At 40.2% G+C, this 11,787-nt stretch overlaps 1 protein-coding gene across 1 annotated transcript; it reads right to left on the bottom strand.

Moving 5' to 3' along the window:
- Nucleotides 1–9,306: 9,306 nt before the first annotated feature.
- On the bottom strand, nt 9,307–10,319 carry LOC150035634 (uncharacterized). The gene is made up of 3 exons (XM_090314378.1): nt 10,082–10,319; nt 9,731–9,848; nt 9,307–9,505 (listed from the first exon to the last, which is right to left on the bottom strand). Exons 1-3 carry the CDS (start codon nt 10,317–10,319, stop codon nt 9,307–9,309), a joined length of 555 nt encoding a protein of 184 aa, XP_090170504.1.
- Between the last annotated feature and the right edge of the window lie 1,468 nt (nt 10,320–11,787).

The raw sequence follows: 11,787 nt of genomic DNA, 5'->3' as shown, positions 1-11,787 counted from the left end.
CATAAATATCATACTTATTATTTGCCAAAAATGAATGCTAGTATTTTGGAACTAATTTGAAATGGGTTCCAAAGTCCTTGCTCACTAATAATGAAGGACCCATGACCCAAGAAATGGGTACCAAAATCTTTTGGTTGAGCTTTACTTGTAGGTTGATCCAAGAAGCAATTGTTGCTTGGACTTCAAATGAAGAATTAATTCAAATTGGAGCAACTAATATCACTTGCTTGAATCCAACAAAGAAAAATTGCACATTTGGTATGTTGGGATTGGTGTCCTAATTCTCCCGAAGTCTCATTGTTTGTAATTATACACATTGTTTTCTGAATAAAATAACTGTTATTTCATTCTGGCATTTACTCATATCCAATAAACAAAGCCCCATGAGTATCTCATTTAAACTTAAGCATGTATATGTGATATACAAGTGGATCATGCCTTAAGTGATAACCTAAATAGGTCTGTAGTATAAGGATTAAGGTGAGATACCTGATCCTGGTGACACTACGGATACGGCCCGCTTTGTAGAGGCTTGCAAGTGTTGTAAACTACTACAGATGGTACATCCTAACCATTCATGTGGAGACATGAGAGCGGGGGTGTCCTATACAAAAAGTTTGTATAAGACCGAACCACGAGATGACTAGACTTTGTATATAACGCCGTTGATACTGGGACTTACATCTCACCTAAACGACCATAGGGGACACGACCTCAATCCTGAGTGTTTTGGGAACTCCTACCTTTGAGGGCGGTCCTTTGATTAGTATCGGTGAGAGTGGCTAGATTGCCAACTCAACATGCCTACCTTTTTGGAGACTTGTCTGATTTGGGAGCTGGGAACTCAATTACACAATATGAAATTCACTCCTTCCCGAAGTAGGGGTAAGTAGATAGATTTCTCCCTTAAAGGTTGATTCCAGAGCTTGAACATAGTGGCCACAGCTTCTCTTTGGAAGAGAAGACTCAGTCATAGTAGGACTATGACTTATGTTCATTAGAGGATTCAGTGGTACTTAAGGAGTTAGGTGTAAATACAGGGGCATAACAGTTATTGGCTGAGTTGTACTTACGAGCAATCCGTGAACGGTTGTCGCACTGTTGATTGGTTAACATGAACATATAATTATATGTAGTAAGGAGAGTTCAGCTGTCGGTTTTTAGTGGAGTGCCTGGCAATTAACGAATGGTGGATTCCATGACTAAAGAGTTTAGTCAGTTATTCAAGTACCATTGAAGCTTCGAGCTACAGGTCCATAAGGTCCCGTTGGTAGCTCAATGGATTCAAGCTGAGGATCAGTTCTTGGTGTTGATTTGAAATGTTCAAATTGACAAGAGGTAATTCGATTATATATGATATGATCAATATGGTGTATGAGATACATCAAGTGGAGGATTAATGTCAATGAGATTTACATTAAGAACCATGGAAAAGAAAAAAATCTATGGTTTATATGTTTCATGAAATGAAATATTAGAACTATAGGTTATAAATATATTATGATAAGTTAGTTATCATTTATATTTATAATAATATTAATTATTAGATAATTATCTCTTTTTCTCTAATAATCAATTGAGTGGGAGGTTATTGGTGGTTTCATGGTAACCGTGATATAAAAAGAAAAATGTTTTCCTAATTTTAGGAAGGAAAAAAAAGAAAAAAAGGTTTTTTTTTTTAGATTTCCAATCTCGAAAATACTCACAGAGAAATTGTCAAGTAAATTAGATTTACTAAGCGACAGCTTGGAGTTAGCTAAACGATTGTGGATAGACACTCAGCTAAACGATGAGCTAAATGATCGCTTAGCTTTTGCAAGACGATTGCATAGCTTTTCCTAAACGATTAGGCATCGACCTTTACGATAGGTTATTCCATCTCCCACTTGCTTAATCGTTTACCCGATTGTAATTCCTCCAGTTTTCTGTGAGGTCATGTTACCGATGGTCATCCCAGTGAAATGAAGTCTTTGTCATGAACGATGTTATATAACGAGACATTAACACTTCGTGGTCAGGTCTTATACAAACTCTTTGTATAGGACGCCACCGCTCGCATGTCCCCAACACGAATGATCAGGATCAGACCATCTATGACAAGTCACAACACTTGTGACCATTCCACAAAGCGGGTAGCGTCCGTAGCGTTACTAGGATAAGGTTTCCCTCCTATATCCATATACTACAAACCATTTTGGTTATCACTCAAGACATGATCCACTTGTATGTCACCACATACATGCTTGAGTCACATACAGATAACCAGGAATTTTGACTTTATTGGTTTGTGGTAAAGCAAATAAAAAAAGCAACTGAGCAAAATACAAGATGTGAAGTAAATATCATATATTATAGAACACAAGCGTTCGTACAAACTATTTACAAACTACAGGACACGAGACTTTAAAGCATCAACCCCAACAATCTCCCACTTGTCCTAAAGCAAAGTGGGGTGTACAATAAACTAGTACAAAACAATAAATTAGGGCATAAAAACCCAGTACAATAAAATCTCCCACTTGCCCTAGTCCAGCCGTAGGCAATCCTGTAGACCCATACTCCGTTGGTGACCCTTAAACACTATAGCTGTGAGAGCCTTCGTAAACGGGTCAGCAACATTGTGCTTCTAAGCGATCTTCATGACGATCACGTCCCTTCGATGCACTATCTCGCGGATCAAATGATACTTTCACTCTATGTGTTTGCCGCGCCTGTGACTCCTCGGCTCCTTGGAGTTTGCCACTGCCCCCACTATTATCAGAATAGACGGTAGTGAACCTAGACATATCTGGAACAACTTCCAGTTATGTCAAGAACTTTCTGAGCCAGGAAGCCTCCTTAGCAGCTTCGCAAACCGCTACGTATTCCGCCTCCATAGTGGAGTCGGCGATCTACTCTTGTTGGTGCTTCGCCATACTACAGCTCCTCCGTTAAGAGTAAAGATTGACCCTGATGTGGACTTACGAGAGTCCTTATCAGTCTTAAAGTTAGAATCATTGTATCCTGTAAGAATCAAATCCCTAGAACCATACACGAACATGTAGTCCCTCGTTCTTCGATGATACTTGAGGATGTTCTTCATTGCGATCCAGTAACCCTGGCCTGGATTAAATTGATACCTACTGACTATGCCCACGTCATAGCAGATGTCTGGACGAGTACAGAGCATTGCATACATCAAACTACCAACGACAGACACAAATGGGACCCTCTCATCTCCTCAACTTCTTGAGGCGTCTTAGGACACATGTCCTTAGATAAAGTGACTCCATGTCTGAACGACAGTAGGCCCCTCTTAGAGTCCTGTATTGAGTACTTGAGCAACATTTTGTCAATGTACGATGACTGAGACAATGCTAGCACTTTGTTCTTACGATCCCAAAAGATTTGTATACCTAGAACAAACTGAGCCTCTCCCAAATTTTTCATTTGGAATTGGTTCGCTAGTCAGTTCTTAACTGCAGTCAGTAGACCTACATCATTCCCAATGAGTAGGATATCATCTATATACAACACTAAGAAGACTACTGAAGCGTTGATGATCTTCTTGTAGACACAAGGTTCATCGACGTTTTAGTCAAAGCCATACGACTTGATCGCAGTATCAAACTGTATGTTCCAAGATCGAGACACCTGTTTAAGTCCATAAATGGACCGATTCAGTTTACAAATCTTTTGCTCTTGACCTTGGGCTATGAATCCCTCGGATTGCACCATATAAATGGTCTCCTCAAGATTACCATTCAGAAATACTGTCTGGACGTCCATTTGCCAAATCTCATAGTTATAATAAACTGCAATGGACAAGAGGATGCGGATCGACTTTAACATGGCAACAGGCAAGAAAGTCTCCTCATAGTCGACTCCCTTTACTTAGGTGTAACCATTTGCCACAAGTCGAGCCTTGAAGGTCTGTACCTTCCCATCAACACCCCGTTTGCACTTGTAGATCCATTTATAACCTATAGGGCGAACCTCATCAGGCTGATCTACAAGATCCCATACTGAGTTGAAGTACATCGACTCCATCTCGAGATCCATGGTCTTGACCCATTCATCCTGGTCAACATCCTCCATTGCCTTCTTATACGACAACAGATTCTTAACGTCGCCATCTGCTACCATAACAAGGATTTCTGTGAAACCTAGATAGCGAACGGGTGGGTTCGCAATGCTCCCACTACATCGAGGTTTACTCAACTCTTGAGGTGGAACCAACCTACTGGATAAACTCCCATCAACAACCTTTGCTGATGTAGCAAGCTCTTCACAACTCTTGTTGAAGTTTCAGTAGTTTCATTAGAAAGCTCACGCAACACGACTTTGCTTTGTGGACTGTGCTCCCTTATATGATCCTTCTCTAGAAAAGTAGCGTTTGTTGAAACAAACACCTATTTTTCGTCAGATCATAAAAATAACCCCCTCTTGTGCCTTTAAGGTAGCCTACAAAGAGGCATAACCTCGACCGTGGTTCCAACTTCTTGGGATTAGCCTGAAGCATATGTGCTAGGCAATCCCAAATGAGGAAGTGACGTAAACTAGCTTTACGCACATTCCACAACTCCAGAGGTGTTTTGCAACACTCTTGGAGGGAACACAATTGAGTATGTATACCGCAGTCTCCACTATGAAACCCCAAAATGAGTTTGGTAAAGAAGCGTAACTCGTCATCGAGCGAACCATGTTTAACAAGGTCTTATTTCTCCTCTCTACTACACCATTCTGCTGAGGTGTACTCGGCGCTAAGAGTTGGGAAACGATTCCGTGTTCTATTAAATAGTCTTGGAATGCCGAGTCCAAAAACTCTCCACCTTGATCTAATCGAAATGTTTTAATCCATCTATCCAATGCGTTTTCAACTTCAGCCTTGAACTCTTTGAACTTTTCAAAGGATTCAGACTTCCGTTGCATAAGATAAACATACCCGTACTTGGAGTAATCATCAGTGAAACTGATAAAATACTCATAGCCAACTCGGGCTCGCACATTCATAGGACCACAAAGGTCAGAATGTATTAACTCAAGAGCCTGCTTGGCTTTATAACCTTTTCTAGTAAAAGGTCGTTTAGTCATCTTACCCTCAAGGCAAGATTCGCACACTGGTAAAAAATTTTCTTTTAACTCACTTAGAAGTCCATTCTTCACCAATCTCTCAATCCTATTGAGATTGATGTGCCCTAAACGAAGATGCCAAAGTTAGGCATTTTCTTTTGGAGAAATTCATCGACATTTTAATTGAGTTACGGCAGTTCTGAAGAATTCAGTATTATGGGGGGAATTAATGGCTAATGGCCTTAGCACATATAAATTTGATTCCAGATTTGCTGTGCAAATAAAAACACCATCTTTATGAATAAACGCTTTATTCACATTAAACGAGATAGTATATTTACATTTCAATAAACACTTTACAGAAATGAGGTTTCTCTTTAGTTTGGGAACAATATATACATCATGTAAAACAAGAAACCTATTGTATAAAGCTAACTGGACTTCTCCCACTGCAACAGCTGAAACGACGTGCCCGGTGCCTACTCGCATCGTCATCTCATCAGCCTCCAGCTATCGCCAAGATCTAATCCCCTAAAAAGAAGAACAAACATGGTTAGTGGTGCCCGAATCAATGATCCAGGAAGAATCATCATTCTCCACTAAACCAGTTTCAAGAACAAGTAAATCACATTTACCTTTATCAGCCTTGGCCTTAGCCTTGGCTGCTTTCTTCTCTTTCAAATACCGAGGACAGTTCCTCTTCTAGTGTCCATCTTGGTTGCAATGAAAATACTTTCCCTTAGCAACCTGTGGACGCCTCCTTGGGGCGACAGGCGGTGGGTTAGCAGGTGCCTTCCCTTTTCTCTTACCACCCTTCTTCTTCTTCTTCCCCTTTACAGAGTTAGAAGTAGAAGGTGCAGACTTTGTTCCTGAGGTCGAACCTCTATGGAATGTCCTTGAGGATGAAACAACATTTGCCTCACCCTTCTGACTATCCTTACTTTTTAGTAAAGATTGGTATGTCTGCAATTCATTGAGGAGAGTTGTAAGGTTATATTTCACTTTGTTTAGAATCACATTGCTAACAAAGTGCAAAAAGCTCTCTGACAAAGAATGCAAGATTATGCTAACCTGGCTGCCCTCATCGATGGTAGACTCATTCAACTCCACCACATTAAAGTGGACTATCATGTTTAGCACATGTTCACGAACAGAGGTGTCTTCTTCCATTTTTGGAGTTGAATATGTATTTAAGAGCCTCATGCATAAGCTGTTCAGACGGTTGTCCAAACATCCCCCGCAGGGACTCCATGATATCACACGCTGAGACCATAGGCTCATGTTCATTGGCCAAGACTTTAGAAAGACTTACCAAGATGTAGGCTCGGGGCTTCTCATTTGCCCTTGTTCATCGCTCGTATGCCTCACGAACATTTCGAACAGCATTAGGAGCTGGAATAGGAGGACAAGCCTCCATAAAAGCAAACATGAGATCCTCGATGATCAGGATCGTCGTGATCATGTGTTTCTATGTTGCGAAATTATCGCCAGTAAGTTTTTCGGAACTTAACAATGCCAACGAGGATGTCGCCATTTTCAAAAAGTTGCTGAAAATACGATCAAAACTGTATTAGATTTTGCTAAAGCTATCACACCCTCTTCCAGATTCCCTCCTAATCTAAAAGAGGAAATGACCGCGATAGTTGCTAGCCCCGCTGCCAGCACCCACCACCAAAGCTCTTTAATCTAAATGTCAACCTGCTAAATATTAATAATGTGTGAATATGGTATGCCTCTTTAAAAGGACAACAAAATATAATATAAACACATGCGTACAGCTATGATATAACATCTAAGGGGAGAAACATTCACGAATGGCCCAAACATCTCTAACAAAACCCTAATCCCTCACAAAACATGTGTACATAAACAGTTCATCAACTAAGTCCTCTTATTAAGCTGAGTCTTTAGGTGGCAAGCAGCAGCATGATCAACCCTGAGGAATCCGACCGCTACCTGGAAAAGGAGAACACAGAGACTTGGTGAGCTAAAAGCCCAGTGAGTGACTTTAGAATCGTAAAGCAATAAGCGTAGCAATACTATAAACATGTAAATATACAAACGAGTAAACTCAAGAAATTGTCTATAAATGTAGCTTTAAGCCATTCTCAGACATCATTAAACATTATTATTCCCCAATGATAATGAGCCTAAACGCTCCAGCTCCCAAACGTTTATTACCGACCAAGAGACCCATACTTCGGTCTCTCATTCATAACTGCCTACGTGCACGTGGCCATACTAAGTACCATCATATCTTAGGTACTTCTACTCAGATGCCTTCTCAAATTTGTCCTTTAGTATCGAGCTACTAAGATACCTTCTCAAACATCCTTCGGTATCAAATTGGCCAGATACCTTTTCAAATGTCCTTCAGTATTAAATTGGCCAGGTACCTTCTCAAATGTCCTTCGGTACCAAATTGGTTAGATACCTTCTCAAATGTCCTTCGGTATCAAATGAGTATTTTGTAACATCAAATTAAGTTCCACTGCCTAGTATTTGCACAAGAACTGTTCCATTGCCACTCATTTACACAAGAACTCATTTTCCCATAGCCTTCCTCTAGGAAGCATATATCAAAATCAGAACATAGCTTTTGTAATGGTTACACGACATACCTTGGCCTGTGTTACACACATACAAGCCGGAAACATGCATTAAATTATTCTCCCACCATTTGTTGCTTGAGGAAGTATAATTTCATCATTAATGTCACTGTGCTTTACTTGATCATATATGCATGAGTATTGGAAACCTTAAGTCACTTACCGCTCGTCAGGCTCTTAATGGTTTCTACGCTTCCCTGAACTCTTCTTGGCCAGAAAAGATATAATTCCCGATTAAACTACTTAGAATTCTTAATAAAATACCTCAATTAATTCATTTATTAAAAGAACTTTCATCAACACAGACAGCTTTACTGGCGAGATCCCTCTGAGCGAGGTCAACGAGATCCCCCTGAGCGATGCTAGCAAGATCCTCTAGAGCGATGCTAGCGAGATCAAGCTTTTCCTGTCAAATTTCATCTTAGCGATACTCACCTTACCAGCAATACTCAGCCTAAATCCTAGCAAGATTTCCCCCTAAAGCGAGATCCTTCTTACAAAATCAGTGAGATTTCCTTTATAAGTGAGATCCTCATGCCCAAATCTCGCTATAATTCTCCACGATGAACTGCATGATTGTTCTTCACAAGAAGCTGTCTGCTTATGCACCAATTCCCTGTTATAACTTCAAAAATTCATAACTCAAAATCCAAAGCTCTTTTCAAGAAACTTCCTTCTACAAAATTGTTTAGATTTGAGTTCATTCCTCACCTTAAAATTTCAGCCCAGAATTCCTTATAGTTTGGCTTGGAACTTCCAAACTTCACCTCGGCCCTGCTTAAACCCGAGATTCTGCCTTCTCTTGGTTTTCTTCACTCCTTGTTCTTCTCCTCCTGAAATCTTCCTTCGGCAAGCCAATTTCACAACCTAAATTCTCTCAACTTTCAAATGGTACCGAATTCACTAGAATTTTCATGTCAACTGCCAAAACCAAGATTTTGACGTTCTTCTTCCAAAAACACCTCCCATCGCCCCCCAAGTTCAAGGATTAATTGCCACGTCACCCTCACATAATATGTTTTTCCTTCCCTTCCATCATAATTCCTATGAATAACCATGAATTACTACTTTAATAAAAATAAGAAAAAAAATATATAATATAACATTCCTTTGGCTAAACATGCTTATCTAGGAATCTAGAGTTTAGGGTTTACAATCATCCCCTCCTTAAAAGAAATTTCGTCCTCGAAATTTACCTGATATGTCATTAAAAAAGTTAAGGATATCTCTTCCTCATTTGCTCTTCAGGTTCCTAGGTAGCTTCCTCGACTCCATGATTACGCCATAGCACCTTCACCAAAGGAATCGTCTTATTTCTGAGTATCTGATCTTTCCTGTCCAAGATCTCAAGGGCCTCCTTCTCGTAAGATAAATCTTCTTAGAGTTGTACTGGTTGTGTTATTAGTATGTCCATGGGATCAGGCACGTATTTCCTTAGCATTGACACATGAAATACGTCGTGAATATGAGCTAGCTCTATCGACAACTGCAGCCTATAAGCTACTGGACCAACCCGTTCCACAATTTCATATGGTCCAATGTATCGTGGACTTAACTTCCCTTTTCTCCCGAACCGGAGAATTTCTTTCCATGAGGATAGTAGGAGAAATACCCGTTCTCTGACTTCAAATTCTAGGTCTCTTCTTCAATTATCGGCGTAGCTCTTCTGTCTATCGCGAGCCGCCTTAAGATTATCCCTGATAAGTTTCACATTCTCTGTTGTTTGTTGAACTAATTCTGGACCCAATAATTGTCGTTCTCCAACTTCATTCCAGAATACTGGGGTCCTGTAAGGTCGGCCGTACAATGCTTCATAGGGAGCCATTTCAATACTAGAATGGTAGCTATTGTTGTAAGAAAATTCAATCAACGGTAGGTGCATATCCTAACTTCCTTTGAATTGTAATACAAAAGCTCTTAACATATCTTCCAGTGTCTGTATAGTTCTTTTCGGCTGTTCATCTGTTTGCGGATGAAAAGTCGTACTGAAATGCAATTTAGTGCCCATAGCCTTTTGTAAACTAGGCCCAAATTTTGAAGTAAACCTCGAGTCTCGGTCTGACACTAACGACACTAGAGCTCCGTATTGACTGATTGTCTTATCCACATAAATCTTAGCTAGATAGTCCAGTGTAAAAGTAACTTTTACTGGTATAAACTTGGCCGTCTTGATTAGTCGACTATTACCTAAATGCCATAAAATCCTGAGAGTGTCTTAGGTAATCCAAATAGAAAGTCCATTGTCACATGTTCCCATTTCTACTCAGGCACTAGAAGTGGATTGAGTAATCCTGCTAGTCTTTGTCTCTCAGGTTTTACTTGTTGACAGACTATACATCGGTCCATATATTCTGTTGTGTCTCTCTTCATCCCAGGCCACTAATAAGATTTCTTCAAAGTTTTATACATCTTGATGCTACCTGGATGCATGGCATAAACGGAACTATGTGCTTCCTCTAGAATGACTTGTTTAAGCTGTAGCTTGTTAGGCACACACATTCTCCCCTCCTTTTCCAGTACACTATCTGTTCCCAGTTGAAAGTCAACCGTGATGCCCTTACTTACATCATCAGCAATCTTCTGAAAATCAGGGTCTTCCAACTGATCCCGCTTAAGGTTTTCAACTAAGGTCGGCCTTATCTGAAAAATAACTATCATTCCTTCTGACGGTTCCACTGATAAGGTGGTTCTGGAATTCCTGAACTCCTACAATAGCATTTCTCTTATTGAACCAATAATGGCCTTCGGTCCCGTGGATTTCCTACTTAGTGCATCTGCCACAACATTAGCCTTACCAGGGTGGTACTCGATGGAACAATCGTAATCTTTAATCAATTCAATCCATCTTTGTTGTCTTAAATTCAACTTTTTTTTATCAAAGATATATTTTAAGCTTTTGTGATCTATAAATATCGTGCAGCGCTCTCCAAATAAGTAATGTCTCCGCAACTTCAGAGCCAAAACAACTGCTGCCAACTCCAGATCATGCGTGGGATAAATGCCCTCGTGTTTCTTAAGTTAACAAGAGGCATATGCAATCACCTTCCCATCCTGCATCAACACACATCCCAATCCTTGTCGGGATGCGTCACAATAAATCTCAAATTCCTTACCTGGAATAGGCAAGGTAAGCACTGGGCTGATACTAGTCTCCATTTCAGCTCCTGGAAACTATGTTCACACTCCAACGACCATTCAAACCTCACATCTTTCTTGGTCAGGTTCGTCAACGGAAGGGCTATCTTAGAAAAACCCTCCATAAACCTCCGATATTAACCTGCCAAACCTAAGAAACTGCGTATTTCTAAAATAGTCGTGGGTCGTTCCCAATTAACTATTCCTTCCGTCTTTTGGGTATCTACACTAATGCCCTCTGCTGAAACAACATGCCCAAGAAATACTACCCGATCTAACCAAAAATCGCATTTACTAAATTTAGCATACAACTGCCTATCTCGCAACGTCTGCAATACTATCCTCAGGTGGGTAATATGATTCTCCCTACTGCCAGAATACACCAGTATATCATCAACGAATACTATCACGAACTGGTCCAAGTAGGGATGAAATATCCTGTTCATGAGATCCATGAATACCGTAGGGCCATTTGTCAATCCGAATGGCATTACCAGGAATTCATAATGTCCATATCTCTATAAATGCGGTTTTAGGAATATCGGCTTCTCTCACTTTCAGTTGATGATAACCCGATCTCAGGTCTAACTTTGAAAACACCGTGGCTCCTCTTAGCTTATCAAACAAATCATCAATGTGTGGTAACGAATATTTGTTCTTAATGTTACCTTATTCAGTTGCCTATAGTTGATACACAATCTAAATGTACCGTCTTTCTTCCTCACAAACAATACTGGAGCTCCCCAAGGCGATACACTAGTCGAATGTATCCCTTGTCAATTAACTCTTGCAGCTGAACCTTTAATTCTTTCAACTCAGTCGGCGCCATTCTATACGGTGCCTGCGATATAGGAGTTGTTCCTGGAACTAAGTCAATAGTAAACTCCACCTCCTTGTCGAGTGGTAATCCCGATAGTTCTTCAGGAAATACATCTTGAAATTCATTTACCACTAGACATCTTCTGGGTTTAGTTCTTTCCCTTGAGCAACC

Source organism: Benincasa hispida, chromosome 6, assembly GCF_027475165.1.
Source record: "Benincasa hispida cultivar pf3 chromosome 6, pf3_genome.v1.1, whole genome shotgun sequence".
Classification (NCBI taxonomy): Eukaryota; Viridiplantae; Streptophyta; class Magnoliopsida; order Cucurbitales; family Cucurbitaceae; genus Benincasa; species Benincasa hispida.
This window is presented reverse-complemented; position numbering and strand designations above follow the sequence as displayed.